This window comes from Jaculus jaculus, chromosome 9 (genome assembly GCF_020740685.1).
Source record: "Jaculus jaculus isolate mJacJac1 chromosome 9, mJacJac1.mat.Y.cur, whole genome shotgun sequence".
Classification (NCBI taxonomy): Eukaryota; Metazoa; Chordata; class Mammalia; order Rodentia; family Dipodidae; genus Jaculus; species Jaculus jaculus.
The window spans coordinates 33054776-33073285 of NC_059110.1; the positions used below are offsets into that span (position 1 = coordinate 33054776).

An 18510-nucleotide genomic window follows, 5' to 3' on the forward strand; every position below is an offset into this window, starting at 1 on the left:
GCTTTCAGTCCAAAAGAGCAGGAACAGAGAAGGCAGAGCCAGGTCAGTTCTCAATAAAGGGACAACAAAGAAGTGCCACAAGCAGAAGGGGGAATGGTCAAGGTTTCTCTTTTCTTTGGTTTTTAAAATTTTTATTAACATTTTCCATGATTATAAAATATATCCCATGGTAATTCCCTCAAGGTTTCTCTTTTCTTCCCCATGAATCAAATGTAAGGTGAAGGAGTCAGACGACAGGCATGGCCAGTTCAGATTTGGTCTTTTCATGTAATATCACCAAAGTTACTCCCCAGCGCTTCAGTTTTTAGTAAAGTGGAGATAAACAAAGCCATCGCCTAGTGCGGTGACAAGGTCAGACAATAAGGTAACTACAGTGATTGTCACAGCCCGTGGTATGGTATGAATTCCATAAATTGTCACACTCATAAAGACCTAAAGGCAATGGACTCACAGTGGCTGATGCTACCTACACAAGACATAACAGGAGGGAAAAAAACAATGACATCAAAATAGAAGAAAGGAGCCCGGCGTGGTGGCGCACGCCTTTAATCCCAGCACTCGGAAGGGAGAGGTAGGAGGATCACTGTGAGTTCGAGGTTATCCTGAGACTGCATAGAGAATTCCAGGTCAGCCTGAGCTAAAGTGAGACCTTACCTCGTAAAACAAACAAACAAACAAAAAAAAAAAAGAAGAAGGAGGAGGAGGAAGAGGAGGAGGAGGAGGAGAAGAAGAAGAAAGGGCAGTTGGAAGAGAAGGGCTTTGTTGGAGGGGGGAGGGTAGGAAGGAAGAAAAGGAGGGTGGTAGGAGGAGACTCGGACTGTGGTATATTGTGTATGTGTATAGAAGTTGTTATTAAACAGTTTAAAAGAAAGATTTAAAGGGGAGTGGTATTTGAGCTGGGTTTTAAGAAATCAGTAGCTTCTAAAGAGAAAATGTAGGGATTAACTTCCTATTGCAATCACAAATGACCACAAACTTAGCAGGTTATAATGAAATAACATTATTATACAGTTCTATAGGTCAAAATCTGAGATGGGCTTTATGAAGGGCTACAGACATGCTGCCTACAGTCGTGCTCCGTCCAGAGGCTCCAGGCAAGACTCTGCTTGTTGCTCCTTCCAGTGTCAAGGCTTCTGCATCCCTTGGCTTGTGGCCGTGTCACTTTGACCTCTCCTTCCATAGTCACATCTCTTGGCTCACTTTCCTGTTTTTCTTTGTGACCCTCTTATAATCACGATGAGCCCACCTAAGTACTCCAGGGTAACCCCATGTCTCAGGAGCCTTAATCATGTCAGCAAAGTCCATTTGGCTTTGTAAAGCAACGCTTTCGTAGGTTCTGGGGATTAGGGCATATGTGTCTTTGTAAAGCTATAGTTCTCCCTCATTTCCCATGAGTCCTGGCTGCCCAGACCATTGACATTGTCTATACCACAGTCCTCGTTCCCCTCCTGCTCTCCCTATTTTCAAGCCACTCTGCTTCTCTGATAGTTTGAATACGATGTCTCCCACAAACTCGTGTGTTCTGAATGCTTGGTCACCAGCCAGTGACAGTTTGGGAGGTAGAGGCTTGCTATAGGTGGCACATTGTTGGGGGATAGTTTAAGGGTGTGATAGCCAGCTCCCACTTGATGGACTTCAGCTCCTTCTCTTGCTGTTGCTCTCCTCCTGCTGTGGGAGAGGTGTTGTTCACCCTTTGCTCATATCACGCTTTCCTCTGCCACCATGAAGCCTCCCCCCAAGACTGTAAGCCAAATAACAAAACAAAACAAAAACAAAATTTCCTCCCATCAGCATCTTTTGGGTGGGTATTTTGTCCCAGCAGCCAGAAGGTAAAGTACAACAACTTCATTCTGGGAGAAACTCCTGCCAATTGGGACGGTTCACGAAACCAAACTTGGACCACCTGCCTTCATGACTGACTTTGGGAGGGAAGAGGGGCAAGAAGAGAAGGCTTTCCTGGAACCCATCTCTCAGACTTCAGCCCAGAGGGAAGGGTCCCAACACTATATATAGAGAAAGCAAGAATTGACCGTCAGCTGAGAAGTATTCCCATCAGAAGTAAGCATGATTTTGTGTGGGAATACACAACATTAAACTGCCATGGACTACAAGAACTCTGTACAACTCCACGCCCTGTCATATTCTCACTCTTCTAGAGACTTCCAAGCCTTGTCCTTTGGAGTGCCACGGAGCTGCCCTGTAGCTGTGGGATCTGGCGAACTCTCTGCTTCCTTGAGCACAGTACTGTCGCCCCCACCTCTGTCAGTGCTCAGCGTCATCTTTTCTCCTTCTGTTGCTCTTGTATGTTTCAGTTTTAACTCTGATCATCGGGACTGTGAATTTTAGTCTCAAAGTCAACTCAAACATCTTTCATATCACTAATCATAACATAGTCTCTCCCCAGCTAGCGTATACCAGAACTTTCACTATGGACACCGTGACAGGGCTTAGGACTTAGAGCCCAGAACTCCAAGTGTCCTAAGTTTCAGCCAGCATGATGCCATTTCTTCAGGCTCACAGAATGGGTACAAGTAGAATCTCTATGCCTGATAGTCCTGGTTCCAAATCCCAGCCATCCAGTCCGTCTGGACTGTGTAGCTTTTACTGTCTAGACTTCAGTAACTCTACTGTAAGAGTAAATGAGGGTAACGATGTCAGAGACTTCCCTAAGAATAACTGACAAACAGTGATGTGTTTAACTACAATGCAGGCATACACACGAAAGATTCAAATCTCACGTGCTTTATCAATACGGCCAGGATATCTACAGGAATGGATTCCATATAACTGAGCCCGCATACAGCGAGGGGTGGGGGCTTCCTGGATTGGCTTACACCATAGATACTAGGTCACCAAACAATGGCCAACTGCAGGCTGGAGAGGCAGGGAAGCCAGGAGCTGCCCAGTCCATGAGCTGCAGACCTCATGGCAGTTTTAATGCAGCACTGAAGACCTGGAGCTCTTTGGAGAGTCCACATTGGAAGGCCAAAGAAGTCGGAGTCTCACGTCAGCAGAGCCGGTGATGAAAGAGAAGCCACTGAGAAAACCTTAGCTAATGTCTCTGTTCAATGTCTTACAGATTTGTAGAGAAAACTCTTCTTGAACAATCTGGCTGCAAGGTTTATTTTTGTCTTTTTAAAACAATTTAAATTTATTTATTTTTTTATTGACAACTTCCGTAATTGTAGACAATACCCCATAGTAATTCCTTCCACCCCTCACTTTCTCCTTTGAAAATCCACTCTCCATCATGCCCCTTCCCCCTCTCTATCAGTCTCTCATTTTCTAAGTTATTCCACTTGGTGAAAGTGTTTATTTCTCAGCTGACATATTATTCTTCCATCCTCTATGGTGCTGGGAGTCTTCCCTCTGGACTGAAGTCGAGAGCTGGGCTCCAGGAAAGCCTTCTCTTCTCGCTCCTCTCCCCTCTGTCCCTGTAGGAACATGTGCCATTTGGCTGGAGCTCCAAGGGCCAGTTTTGGAAACACTGTAGACTGTGTGGTCCCGAAGGGCCCTGGACTCTAACATGATTGAGACACCAAATGGGCAGCAAGCACCCCATTGCAACTTCGTTATTACTGAAGTAAACGCTGATGTGTTTAAGTCAGTTTCTGCCAAATCCAAATCCTTAGCAATAACTTTCACTAAGCAAAAAGGAAAGTGTGGTGGAGACATTGAGAGGCAAACATTTCATTTGTGCGGTTACTTTTCCTGTCACTAGGGGGGCTGTGTACCTGGCCGCTGGATATTACACTGCATGCAGTGTGTCATTTCAGGCAGAGCCGACATGGAGCCTCAGGATAAAAAAGCTGAGTCCCTAAAATCTAACAAGCTTGCATCATGGAGTTATTGATGTTTAGGTCGGATGCTAAGATAGTGCTCAAGGCTCATATTTGGCTTCACATGTGAGCAAGAAATAAGCTTGTGAATATGATCTAAAAGTTATTAAAACTCCTCACTCTTCTTTGAGGGACTGTGGGCAGTTAATGGTTGCGAAGGGATTGGCAGTTATTTTCCTCAGGTTGCCCAGGCTCCAGTAAATAATACCCTACCCACATTCATACAAACAACCGTAAAACACCTCACTGAGTCTTCCTCTCTCCTTCTCACACATGCACCCATGAAAACAGGAAGGAGACTAGTTGGGAAGAAGGGTAAAAACTATTGGCAGAATAAACTAAATATTTTCTTACGGAATTCACTTAATTTTACTCCTTTGTGATATTTCTTCCTGTTTCATTCATTTGTTTTTTATTGGCATACATTCATTGTACATAGGTTAATAACTTAATAAACATTTTTATTCAAGGAGATTAAACACATTCATCCCCAAGACCATCTCCTCTCACCCTCCTCCTGCAGACAACCTCACTTCTACTTTCATGTCATATATATTATTTATATGATTTTCTGTATCTATGTGGAATCTAGACTCCACAAATGAGATAAAACGTGCTACTTGTCTTTATGAATCTGAGTTGTTTTCTTGATATGATAATCTCCAGCTGTGTCCATTTTCCTACCAATGATATCATTCCATTCTTCATTATGGCTGAATAGAACTCCGTTTTATATGTGAACCACGTTTGCATTATCTATTTATCTGTTGAATATTGGGCTGTTGTGAACAGTGCAGCAATAAACACGGACGTGCAAGAATCATTGTGGTATGTTGACCTATGTGTTTTGAGTGTATACCCAGTACTGGTATAGTAGGGTCATATGGTTTTAGTTTATTTTCCTTTTTTTTTTTTTGATTTTTCAAGGAAGGGTAACCCAGGCTAACCTGGAATTCACTCTATAGTCTCAGGCTGGTCTCAGACTCACAGTGATCCGCCTACCTGCGCCTCCCGAGTGCTAAAGGTGTGTGTCACCACACTCCAGGTTTAGTCTTTTGATGAACCTCCATATTGGTTTCTACAGTGGCTGGACTAATGTATATTCCCACCAGCAGGGAATAAGTGTTCCCTTTGCCCCACATCCTCACCAGTGTTTGCTGTTGCCTTTGTCATGACAGCTGTTCTGGTCTCAAGCTCCTGATCCTCCTGCTTCTTCCCTCTTCAACCATTTCCTACTGGTGTGCACCACCACAGCCCGCCATCATAGGCATTCTGGCTGTAGTGAGACGGATGCAGTACTTTTTTTTTTTCTTTTTATTGAGAAAGAGAGAGAATGGGAGCCCCAGCACCTTCAGCCTCTGTGAATGAACTCCAGATATGTGCGCCCCTTATAGTACATGTATGACATTGCATGCTTGCATCACTTCACATCTGGCTATGTGGGACCTGGAGATTTGAACATGAGTTCTTAGGTTTTGCAGGCAGGTGCCTTAACTGCTAAGCCATCTGTCCAGCCCTACATGTAGTATTACTTTTTCTTTTTTAATTTTTGTTTTATTTTTATCTGTTTATTTCATAGAAAAAGGGAGAGAGAGAGAGAGAGAGAGAGAGAGAGGGAGGGGGAGAGAATGGGCATTCCAGGGCCTCCAGGCACTACAAACGAACTCCAGATGCATGCACCCCCTTGTGCATGTGGCTTACGTGGGTCCTGGATAATCAAGCCTCAAAACCAGGGCCCTTAGGCTTCACAGGCAAACACTTAATTGCTAAGCCATCTCTCTAGCTCTACTTTTTATTTCTCAATAGCTAAAGATGCTGAGCATTGTTTCCTGTGTGTATTGTCCATTTGAACCTCATCTTTTGAGAGCTGGTCATTTCATTAGCTTAGTTATTGCTTGCATTTTTTAAACGTTTAGTTATTTGAGTTTTTGTATCTTTTAGATATTAATCATCTGTCAGATGTAGTGCTAGCAGAGATTTTCTCCCATACTGTAAGGTAACGAATTTGGGCTTCCAACATAACCTAGTACCATGCATTTTAACCTTAATCACCTGCTTGAGCTATTGTTTGTCCTTTTACAAATATGCACCACCCAACAGGAATTCGTGCTACAGTCACAGTTTGTTAAAGACAAAGATGGGATGCTATTACTCATGTCAGTGTCGTTGATTATTTACTTTATAATGTGCACATGCAGCCCATGTTTGGTAAGTGAAAGGAAAAGAAAAAACCCAATACCGGAATGCTTGCAAATTGAGTTATATCCTACATGGTTCCTGAAACTTACAAATTTTGTATTGAATGTGAGATTTATGATAGAGACTCCCCCTAATGAGTGAGCAATGTTCAATGTGCTCGAATAGCCCAGTGTGGCTGTGAGTGCTAGCATTTACCCAGAATGCAGTAGCGGCAAAGGAGTGCCACATAGTCACCTTGACCTCATCCTGGCTTCTGCCTCCTACTCCTTTAGAAGAGGAAACAGTGATGTAGGCGGACAGTGGTTTAGTGATGTATCAACCTCAACAGTCTGGTCAAGACAGTGAGCATTTGCAAATCACTCCCAACACATACACACACACACACACACACACACACTCCACATTCTGAAATCCCAGGAAAGACTGAAAGACTGGGTAGATTAGACTTCTGTCCAAGAAGTTGCATTCATATAATATTTTGAAAAATATGCAAAGGAAGAAAGAACTTCGAGAAGGCTATTCACACCTGAAATTTTTCATGGGCTAGAATCAAGCAGAAAGCTTTGAAAGGTAAAAGAGGAAAGGTGATCAGAGATACTTTCAGAAATTCCAGAATAAAAGGAAAGCAATAGATAAAAAGAAAGGAGGGAGGAAGTGAAGTGCAAAGAGAGAGTGTACTCAGCTCAGAAGCAATAGACAAACAAGAATGCTACATGTTGCTGGGCATGGTGGTGCATGCCTTTCATCCCAGCACTCAGGAGACAGAGTTCAAGGCCAGCCTGAGACTATATACTGAATTCCAGGTTAGCTTGGGCTAAAAGCAAGACCCTACCTCAAAAAATAAAGGCAAAACAACAACAACAAAAATAATTCAATGTGTCCTGGTCAAGTTCGTGTCTTGGGAGCAGTGGCGGCAGCAAGGTGTACATTGAGCAAGAGCAGAAAACGCAGAATCATCTTCTCACCTGTCCCCTCTCCACTGAGCCTCCCTACACAGTTTAAAAATGTGCTCATTGGGAACACATAAGGGTATCTCCCACTTCCTTAGCCTGGTTGCTCAAATTTGTTCCGTAAACAAATTCATGTTAGCTGAACTGTTTTTGAAAACCTGACCACTCACAATAACTTTAATAGCTTTCTTAAACCAGGGGTAAAATAAAGCATAAATCAAAGGATTCATGGCTGAGTTATAATAAGCACACCACACACAGATCTCATAGATGTAGGTAGGGGTGATGAATCCCATGAAAGCATCAATCAAAGAATCAACACTGTATGGTAACCACGAGATCATAAACGTGATCACTGTGAACCCCAGGGTTTTTGCAGCTTTTCTCTCTCTCTTGGCCACCCTGGCTTTGTAACTCTCAGAGGATGATTCTGTCTTACTACTAATATTTTCAATCTTTTTAGCCTGTTGTCTAGCCACCAAGAAAATATTACTGTACAGGATTACCATAACAAGGGTAGGAATAAAGAAGGACAGAAAATCAATCAACACCCAGTTCTGATTTACAACTACCTGACAGCCTCCTACACAGTTGAGGGCCTTGGACAATTCCTCCAGGCCGTCGTCGTAGACACCCGTGTAGAACACGGCTGCGCTGTACACCAGGGGCAGGATCCACGAGATGCTGATGCACACCCCGGACACAGACCCTGTGAACTTGGTGGGATAGGCCAGAGGGTCAGTGACAGCGATGTACCTGTCGATGGAGATGCAGCACAGGTGGAAGAGAGAGGAGTAACAAAACGCCACGTCGCAGCACGTGTGGAAAGTACAAAACTTGTCTCCAAAGTACCAGCAGCTCTCGATGGACCTGACCATACTGAAGGGCATCAAGGTGACGCCCACCAGAAAGTCAGCAGCGGCCAGGGAGGCGACCAGGAAGTTGGTGGGAGAGTGCAGCTGCCTGAAGTGGAGGATGGACGTCATCACCAGGAGGTTTCCAAACACGGCCAGCACAGCCCCCAAACCAAAGACTGTGTAGAGGATGAGCCGGGGCCCGGGCGAGTAGGGAGTCTTCACGCAGGATCCATTCACGTTCTCATAGCAGAGCTGCAGGGCTGCGGCTGCGGACGAGTTGCTGCTCATGGCGCTGAGGTCAGCACGCTCAAAAGTTCTGCCTTGTGATTTTCAAGAATTTCGGATTTTAACTTTTAATCCCTCATGGGGAAGAGATCCACATCAATCCAGCAGGATGCCAGGGATAGGATATGATCAGATATTAATTCTAACATATATATATATATATTTCATTTTCATGATAAATCCTCCAAATTACCTAGAACAAAACAAAGTCCAACAAATAATATATTGTTCAAAATGACTGGTGTTACACTTGAATTAGCAAATGCCTCTATTTCTTAATTTGGTAGATTTTTCTTTTGCTCCTAAATACATCTTATTTTTACCTCTAGCCTCCGTCTGAGCTGCAGTCAGTGACATGAGATGCAGTCACAGGGCCCATAGGTCACCTCCTGGAGATTTGCTTCTGTGTTGTAGATCTTGCTCAACTGCCTAAATGATGTGGTCCTGCAGTTAAATACATCCCAATCCCGGAGGAAATCCTTTGATGGAATCCCCATAGTGCAAGGTGCGAATCAATAAGATGGCTTTCAACAGTGATTACTAGGAAAGTTATTCTACAAAACAACTCCCTCTTCTACATTAATTCTAATTGACATCATGTGTTTTGGTTAAACAATTCTTTTTTTTTTTCTTTTTTTATCGACTTGAACCATTCCATTCTTGTCAGTCATGACTTACACACCGTACTGGAGTTTTGTTACAAAGATACAATAGGGTGATAAGGTTGAAGGGTCAACTTGGCCTTTCTATGCTGTTAAGAGCCACTTCAACAAGCAGAAAAGATAATATGCAATGAGGAAAACTTGACATTTATGAGCTATTACACAGAGGCCTTGAAGAACTGTCAGGTGGTTTACAGGCGCCAGCTTTTCTGAGGTAACAGGAAGGAGATGCGCTCCTCTCTAGAGGCATTGTCTCTGGGAGCCTGTATTCAGTGTCTCTCCATCCACATGATTGATAGTATTTTCTTTTAAAAATATTTTTATTTATTTGTTTGAAAGCAGAGAGAGAGAAGGAGAAGAGATACAGAGAGATGAACGTTCAAGGGCCTCCAGCCATTGTAAATGAACTCCAGATGCATGCACCACTTTGTGCATCTGGCTTTACATAGGTACTGTGGAATCAGGGTTATTAGGCTTTACAGGCAAGTTCCTTAACCTCTAAGCCACCTCTCCAGCTCATTCACATGATTGACAGTCAGTGACTACTTTGCACATTTGTTTTGGTGCCTGGGAGTTGGCCTTTCTGCCCCCACAGCTAAGAAAGTAATGCACAAGGCTGGGAATGTGGAAACAGTCCTCGGTCACATCAGCAATCCTGGAGTGGAAAAGTGCAGAGCAAGGGAAGTGTTCTCCAGTGGCCCCTGCCCAGGAAGAGATCAGGGCTCTGTCAGCGTAGCCTTTGTAAACTTGGTTTGAACATTACATACTGAGAGGCATTTTTATTAGCCTTGCCAACCACTAATCACTATTTTAAAGAACATTTTTTACAATTTTCATACATGTATGTATATAATGTATTTTGATCACAATGCCTTCTTTAATTTTTTTATTTTTATATATTTGTTTGAAAGTGACAGAGGGAGAAAGAGGGAGATAGATAGAGAGAGAGAGAGAATGGACACGCCAGGGCCTTCAGCCACTGCAAATGTACTCCAGATGCGTGTGCCCCCTTGTGCATCTGCACAATGCCTGCTCATTACTTTTTTTGGTCACCCTCCCTCAGGCCCCTTCCTCTGACTGAACCCTTTCCTCAATCCTAGTACCTCTTTTATTTTGATATCTTATTTTTGTCTTTATTTACCATCCATGATGGCATCATCAATCACAACTTAATGAAATGCATAGTTTTAGCTACATATCTTTCAGATACTTCCCAATATTTTCTGAGTTTTTGATTTTGTGAAACAATGTGATTTGTTTATGAAAACAACGCCCTATCCCAGGCTTTCTCAGCCTTTGCTTCAGTGACCTTTTGGGGTCCATGTGTGCTCATGTGTGGAAGTGTGGGTGCTAGCATGCCTGGCACACATGGGAAGGTCAGCTGGACAACTTCAGGTTACTCTTTGCCTTCCATTTTATTTGAGGCAGGGGTGCTTGTTGTTAACTGCTGTGATCACCAGGCAACCTGGCCAACCAGCTTCCGGGTTATTGTCCTGTGTCCACCTTCCTTCTTGCCCGAGGCACAGTGGGATTTCAGGTGCTAGTGCAGAGCTTCCAGCTTTTTCATGGATTCTGGGGATCTAAACTCAGGTATTCATGCTTGCATGGCAAGCACTTTATCCACCGAGCTACCTCTCCAGCTTTTCTACTGACTTTTGAGATCTGAGGACACATGGAGATGGGAAATGTCCTTTTGGGTAAGTATCATCCTTGCTACGGATTCAGTAAAATTCCTCTATTATGACAGCTAAAAATATCATCAAACATTGTTAAATGACATCTGGTAATAAAACCACACTACTTCCCTCATTAAGACCATTGTACCAAGTAATAAAAAGTGACAAACAATGCCTACTATTTTGAGCATAGACACAAATAGATACTGTATCATTCTTAAGTGTATTTATTAAATGAATTCATCCACACAAAACATATTAAGCAAATGCCTGTACTGGGTAGAGCAAAATGTGAAAGCCATGCCTGCTGTCCATGCTCATAGAGACATATGTATGTCGAGAGAGAAATGTGCAGAAACACAGCAGTGGGGAGATGGATGTGTGACTTCAGGCGTGGTAAGTTCTGGAAAGGAGAACAACTATGCTTGTGATGGCAGTGGCAGCACCAAGACAAGCAGATGCAGCCAAAAGGGACCCTGAAAACAGAGTTAGACAAAGGTGTTGCTTCAAGATTTGTACAACTTTAAACAGATTTTTAAAAATTTTTTGTTTGTTTTTATTTACTTACTTAAGAGTGACAGACACAGAGAGAAAGGCAGATAGAGAGAGAGAGAGAAAGGGTATGCCAGGGACTCCAGCCACTGCAAACGAACTCCAGATGCATGCACACCCCTGTGCATCTGGCTAATGTGGGTCCTGGGGAATAGAGCCTTGAACTGGGGTCCTTAAGCTTCACAGGCAAGTGCTTAGCTGGTAAGCTAGCTCTCCAGCCCAAGATTTGTACAATTTTAAACACTCTACTTTTCTACTGTTGCCCAAACTGATCAGAGGCATCCAGGGTACTTTGTGCTTTTGTGTTTGGGTTTATTTGGTAAAGAGCCCCATGCCCTTGCTGATGGGGAATGTAACACCTCTAAAGTTCTTGCTCATGTGTGACACTCTCCGTATTGCCCCTGAGGTCATCTTCAGTAAATGGGTGCTTAACAGACAGAACTGGGCAGAAGTCCTACTTCCCAGGGTTTACTATTCTAACACCCAGGGCAGGGGTTTCAGACAAGCTTTTGCTTCTTGCATCAGCAAAAGTTTTTGTTCTCATTTCTGCATTTGATCCTTAGTTTGCTCCTCAAAGACATATTTAAAAGTGTGCCAACTGGGCTAGCTCCCTGGTGACTGAAGGTGTGAAACACTCCTCATTATGACCAAGGTAAGAGAAGGGTGTGATAATGACGGTCAGTGCCCAGACTCAAAGCCTAGTAATGAGAGGACGCAAGGAGTCATCTGCGCCTCTCTCTGAGGATTGGGGGCTGGAGACAATCACACACCAAGCAAGTCAAGGTGTGAAACTGTAAATGGGGAGCAGTGGGCATTGAGTACAATGCAGTAAGTTTGTCTGATAATCTCCCAAGCAATTCCTCAAGTTCATGAATAAATGTATCTATTCTCAACTTGATTCACTACCTCTCTCAGGTTTGACAAATCTTGCTCACAAATATTTGCAAAGCGTTTATGGGATACTTTGAGGAAGCTGGTGAATGGCAATCCATCATTTTCCGCCAATCACCACCTCCAAGTAGGCTTTAGCATGTCTCCCCTCCATCCTTAGCCACGCCCCATGTCTCCCCTCCATCCTCAGTCATCACACCCCAGGTGCCACCGATGCTGTTCAGTCACTGAGAACTGGCAACTTCTGTTTTTTGTGTGCTCCAGCTTAACACTTCAGTACATACCACCTGCACGTGGCCGCCTGGTTTTAGGGAAAAGAAGTACCTTCTTTTTCATGCCTCAGCCTCTCTTTCCCCTAACACTGTCCTCCACCCCATTCCATAGAAAGAGAGAGGAAACAGGGGAAAGGATGGAGAGAATGTTCTACCTCCCTTTGTGTGCTTCTATCCTCGGTCTGGAGCCTCCAAATCATGCTGATCTTCCTGCACATTGCAAACTTCAACTCTTCCATAATCTCCATGACAGGCATCCACACCCCACAGTTTGTTACATGAGGCTTATGATGATCTTGTTTGAACCCCTGCCATTTGCTCCTAGCTCCCATGCAATGCATCACAGATCGGCGGTGTCCCCTCAAATGAGGCATCCAGGGGAAGGACTGAGACTGGCCACTTATGTTCTCAGGGCTGTGTGGAATCAGGCATCTCTCCCACATGGTAGCAGCAGTATAGGTTTCTCCTTCTTGGTCCACTCATCTTCCCACCTGTCTCTCCAGTTCTACCTTCAATCTGCTCAAAATAAACAAAGGCTATTGAATAAGGAAACCAGAAAGGAGAATGAAAGCTGAATCATCTTGCTAATATATTTTTCAATTTATTGGGGTTGTCTGGACACAATGACCCCAGATATAAAATTCCATAAGGTTCCTTCTCATGGACAGACTCTAAACAGAAGTTGGAAAGAACTTAATGCCTTGGCCCACCCACAACAGGAATGTGTGTAGTAGACAAACATTCTCCAAAGAAGTCACATATGCATCACATGGCAGAGCCTACAAATGAATGTCTGCCTCACGGAGGGTATAGCTTATCAAGCCTATAATACTACCAGACACAAGGACAACTGTTCTTTCAAGTCTGCTCTAACCCAGGGGGTATATATAAGACAAGAAGTGGAGAGGAAAGAGTAAAAAAACCAGCTCATACTTCTCCCATTCTCAGTCCCCGAGGCTTAGGCATGGATATAACAGGGCAAGGAATTAGGGCAGGAAAATGAATGCTAACTGGGACACAGGTTATGGTATTGTCTTAATCTCAGTTAGGATGTACTTTGGAATGGGCCTTTAAAAGTGGAAATTGAGTGGAAGGCTGTGGGACTTGTCCAGGTTGTTATAAAGGTAGAGAAGGAAGAGTGACCAGAACTAGTTTCTGTGCATGAATAGGAAAACTATAAAGCCATTTTATATTTGTAATGCAGCAAGGTCAAACCAGTCCTCAACTAGACTGAGTTCTATAATCCACAATTCCTCATGTAGATGGAAGGAAAGGCACTGATGACTTAGGTCCCATTCTATATGGTTTTCCCCAATAACTGAAAAATCTCAGTACTCTGCACATACACCATGCACACACACTACATTCTGAACAAACATAAAAATCAGGGAAGACAACCATATAACCCAAGAAACACACTGCAAAAAGTGGCTACAACATGAGAAATTATTGTTTCTCTTACCTCTCAATAAAACCAGAAATAAATTTAATCCCCTGAAAGAGTATCTACAGATAATGATGAAATGAATATAATAAAACATAATAAAATTGGTTCTAGAGAAAGTTTCATGTGGATTAAATAAAGGTTTGGGTTTCAAATTTCAAGTGTGTGACCACCAACCAACACAAACAGATGAGTATAACATGCTTTTTTCATTAGTGAAAATTAAAAAGATAGAAATTACCAGAAATTGGGAAAGGTGTTGAAAGGAAGGTGAAAACAAAAAGGGAGGTTGGATTTGGTCAGTGTGTGCTTTGTACATGTGTAGTGATAACACAGTGAATCCAAACATGTTAATAAATATTTTAATGTGTCTATCAAGAACAAAAGGAGAAAATATAAACACTTATCTCAGACAAATCTGAAACTAAGATCATAAAACATCTAGGAAAAGGGCCAGATGAAACTAGTTAGCTTTAGAAAAAAACATTTTCTCATCACTATTCTAGACTCTAGTAGGAAATGCAGATTTTTTTCAAAGTTCTGAGGGATATCTTTTTAAACAACTCTAATACTAATTATAATTACAATTGAAGTAATATAAATCCTTCATAACTAATTCAGAAAAAATGTTTTAGATATTATTATAGAGCAGGGAATAGTTATATGGCTATAGAAACAGACCAGTCCAAATAAAAGAGGAGAGCTGAGGCAGTGCTCAGAAAGGAAAGGTGATGCTGTGACCAAATGTTGGAGCAGATGAGGAGAATCTTTGACTTTCTGTGCAAAGCCCAGACTCTGTGGATAGCCAGACACCACAGGAGTGTGGCCAGCACCTTCTATGTATTCACAAGACCAACTCTCAGTGCCCAAAATGCATCCTATGCCTAAAAAGTGTGGTTTAGACTATTCTAAAAGGACTTTTTAATTCTAATATCTAAATATCTAATATCTAATATGTAGTAGTATGAGGATTAGAAAGGGGAATGGGGGAAAATACACACTTCTGGTTTGCAAACTTTTCTGTTAATTGAATTCAACAGTCAACACACTACAGTTGGAGAGCTCAAACAAAAGTCATTTCCATGCATTCTCACATCCAAATACCACAACTTTGCAAGTATAGGAGCTGGAATGGTGTCTGATCAGCACCACAAAGCATGGTGGTCTGATTCCACACAGAGCCATATTCATTCACTAGCTGAGGACTTATACGTTTTCTGGCTCTTTCATTTTTGTTAACAACCTCCACACATACACAAAATGTACCTGATTATAATGCCCTCCCAATACCATCCTTTGTCCCCATATACTGAAGCCCATCTTCATTCTGACTCACATTTAATTATTTTTTTAAATAAGTGAAGCCTCTCTCTCTCTGTGGTGTCTGCATGTATGTATGTTTGCATATGTTATAGTCCAAGACGTTTAAGCTCTGACCTCGCACCTCCCACCTCTCCACAATCACAGAAGTTCTGAAAGGCCCAAGAATTCAGAAGCCCAGAAGTACTATCACACTCCAAAGAGAGCTTAAGCGGGCCCCTGCATACCTCAAACTCCAGGCTTTACTCTCTGTTGAAAGCAAGTAAAGAATCCCTCTTCTCATTATATCAGAGCCCGCTCCTAATATAAAACTAGGTAAAAAGGGCATGAGATAGCCCTCAAGGATGGGAAATGAGTAATGAAGTGAACCACTTATTTGGTTTCTGTAAATAGCCTGCACCATAAGCCTTAATAGTCCACACTGTAAGCCTTAGTAGCCCGCACCATAAGCTGTAGCAGCCTGCCTCAGACCACCAAGGTCATAGGAGGCTGATACCATACTCTGCTACCCCCACCTAAGGACCTGTGCAAATGCTGACCTCCAAGGTCATAGGAGACTGGTACCACACTCTGCTACTCCCACCCAAGGACCTGCGCAAATGCTGACCACCAAGGTCATAAGAGAATGATTGGTCCATGAGGGGCTTGAACAAATTAAACTAATTGGCTTAGAAACTATGGGGTGGCACAAACTGACTGGCTCGCACCCTGCGGGCTCCTGATATTAAAAAAATGATTGGCCTAATGCACAGGCTTTGTTAGAAACCCTATAAAAACTGTCCTGTTCCTGCATTCGGGGCTCTGCAGTCCTCTACCCCTGTGCGGTGTACGACTGTGGGCCCCAGCGCGCTTGGAATAAAATCCTCTTGCAGTTTGCATCAAGACTGCTTCTCGTGAGTGATTTGGGGTGTCGCCATATCCGGGCAGAGCGTGGGGTCCCCCTCCTGGGGTTCCTTCAGTTCCATCAGTCATTCAGCCTTGGTTGAAGTGGTTGCAGCTGCTTTCTGGCACTTAGTTCACGGTGTGTAGCAGACATGTGTGCACATTTGTGTGTGTGCAGATGGACAACCATGGGCATTGACCCTCAAGGGCACATACACCCATTTACCTCATTTGAAACAGGGTCTCTCACTGGCTTGGAGTCCACCAATTAGGCTAGACTAACTTAGCCAATAAGCATCGGCGATCCTTTTCTGTCTGCCTCCCCAGCATAGGATTACAAGTATATGCCACGCACCCAGCATTATATGCAGGTAACAGGGACCCAATTCAGGTAATTATGCTTGTAATACAAGCACTTTGACAACTGAGATATCTCCCCAGCCATGTTTCTTGTATCCTTTTTATCTCTTTGTTTTGCCTCAATGCTCTGGTTAAAACTGCTAGTATTATATTTAATAACAAAGATAAGAGTAAAATAGCTTTGGCTCATTCCTTGTTTAAAGGAAACATTTTCTGTTTTGTTCCATTTAGTACAATGTAGACTAGGGCTTGTCATAGCTTTTATTAGGTAGAGATATGATACCCGTGCACCTAAGTTATTCAGGGCTTTTATCATGAAGGGATATTGAATTTTATCAAATGAATTTTTAGCATCCATTGAGATAGTGTGCATTTTTCACATTGATCCTATTTATGTGATTAGTAACATAATTGACTGGTTTGTTCATGTTAATCATCCTTGTGTGAAAGGGTTTACTATTTAAAAAAATTTTAAGTCTATAGCATGTTGTTTTAAAACACATACAACACTAAAGTAAAGCAATTTCCATGTCTAATAATTTAACATAAGCACCACTTTCCCAAGTTACACTTCTTCTTCCTTTAGTATTCAGACCTTAAAATTTATTTTGTCTTTTCCAAGTGATATTAACACATTGCCTAATTCTGCAAATATTTTCTCATGTATTAGATTTTAACTCTTTAAGTATTTCCGTACATTTAAATACAACAGTGATATCCAAAATCAAATATACTAAAAAATCTGAGGTAATGTTGATGAGTATTTGGGAGCTAAAGGCAAATTCTTGGCAGCCCAGTCACTTAAAATAATTCTCTTGGTTAACTAAAGAAAAACCCACCAGAAGCCATAAAGTACCCTCATTTGTATCCGTCTCTCTCATGTACAGTCCTCAGAGTGGCTTCAGCTACTTGTCCAGAATCACAGTAGATGGAGCTGAATGTGGGGCTGACTTCCCAGATTCCCACTCTAAACTACTGCCTCCTCACTGACACCTGTTCCCATTCCCCAAGCCCTTGGATGCAGGTCAAGTCATCGCTTCCTGCCTGGGACCTGGCAATCTCACTATTCCTTTTCCCTGATTCCTACAAGGACATAGTAAGATTACAAAAGCCCACTGCAGCTTCTGACTTTTTAAATGGTACTGGGGGACCAAATGTGGCTACTGCAGTTTAAGCAGTGAGTGCTTCCATTAAGCTACCTCCCTATGCCTTTGAAAATGTATTTTAAAAATTTTGCCATATCATGGGTGGAGAGATGGCTTAGTGGTTAAGCTCTTGCCTGTGAAGCCTGAGGACCCTGGTTCAAGGCTTGATTCCCTAGGACCCACGTTAGCCAGATACACACGTTTGCAGTGGCTGGAGGCCTTGGCACGCCCATTCTCTCTCTCTATCTGCCTCTGTCTCTGTCGCTCTCAAATAAATAAATAAAATTGTTTTTAAAAAAAACGTTTGCCATATCAGGAACTATAAGGAGCTATTGCAAAAACAAGAAAAATGCAAATTTAAAGAAGTGTATTTAGATTTTAGCGCAAATTTTCCCCAGATATTAGCCAATTCTAGAAAAAGTATTTTAACTGATGAAGAGTCAAGAATAACTTTTACTATATCATCAAAGTTAATGGGAAAATGCTATATTTTAGGACCCAGGAGGAAAGTAAGCCCAGGTTATCTCCAGGACCAGTGGGGTTTTTTTTGTTGTTGTTTTTGTTGTTCAACTCTCAAATACTATTATTCTCTTAACATTAGAATAAACGTTTCCCTCAAATATTCCCAGTTTCTATGATGAGGATTAATTGGATGGTGTAAGATTGTTTATTTATTCTCTTAGCTACACATCAGAAACAAAGGCAAATTATCTGTGAGCAAGATCATATCAGCCCAGCCCTCAGATTATTAGCTGATTATTCATATACATTGTTTCAATCTCAAGTGAAAGGATTCAGATAAAAAAAAAGAGCAGAAAACACTATAGACAATTTAGAAACAAGAACAATTCATTGTATGCTTTACAATAACCAAGTTGAAAATTTCAATATACCATGATAACCATAGCCTAGAAAATTATCAAGTTTGGAAATATCAGTAGAGAAAGGTAAATAATTTTTTTAAATAGAAAGTTTAAACTAAAAAAAAAATACTATTGGTCCCTGAGTTTTAAGCCACAAAGAATCCAGACCTTAGGCGTGTGGCAGTCTGCAGGAGATACGTGCTGGCTGTACCTTGGCTCATATCTAGTAGGTCAACATTGATGTTAAGGAAAACTCTCTCTCTAAACTTCAGGGAATCTTCATTTTGCCACTTCACAGTCCTTGTAGAAGGCA

At 42.3% G+C, this 18510-nt stretch overlaps 1 protein-coding gene across 1 annotated transcript; it reads right to left on the reverse strand.

The window, feature by feature from the left end:
* Positions 1 to 7095: 7095 nt before the first annotated feature.
* LOC101598825 (trace amine-associated receptor 6) lies at positions 7096 to 8133 on the reverse strand. Its single transcript, XM_004651197.2, has one exon. It carries the CDS (start codon positions 8131 to 8133, stop codon positions 7096 to 7098), a length of 1038 nt encoding a protein of 345 aa, XP_004651254.2.
* Between the last annotated feature and the right edge of the window lie 10377 nt (positions 8134 to 18510).

Coding starts and splice junctions, on each gene's coding strand:
- LOC101598825 (XM_004651197.2), bottom strand. CDS start 8,133: ATGAGCAGCAACTCGTCCGCAGCCGCAGCCCTGCAGCTCTGCTATGAG.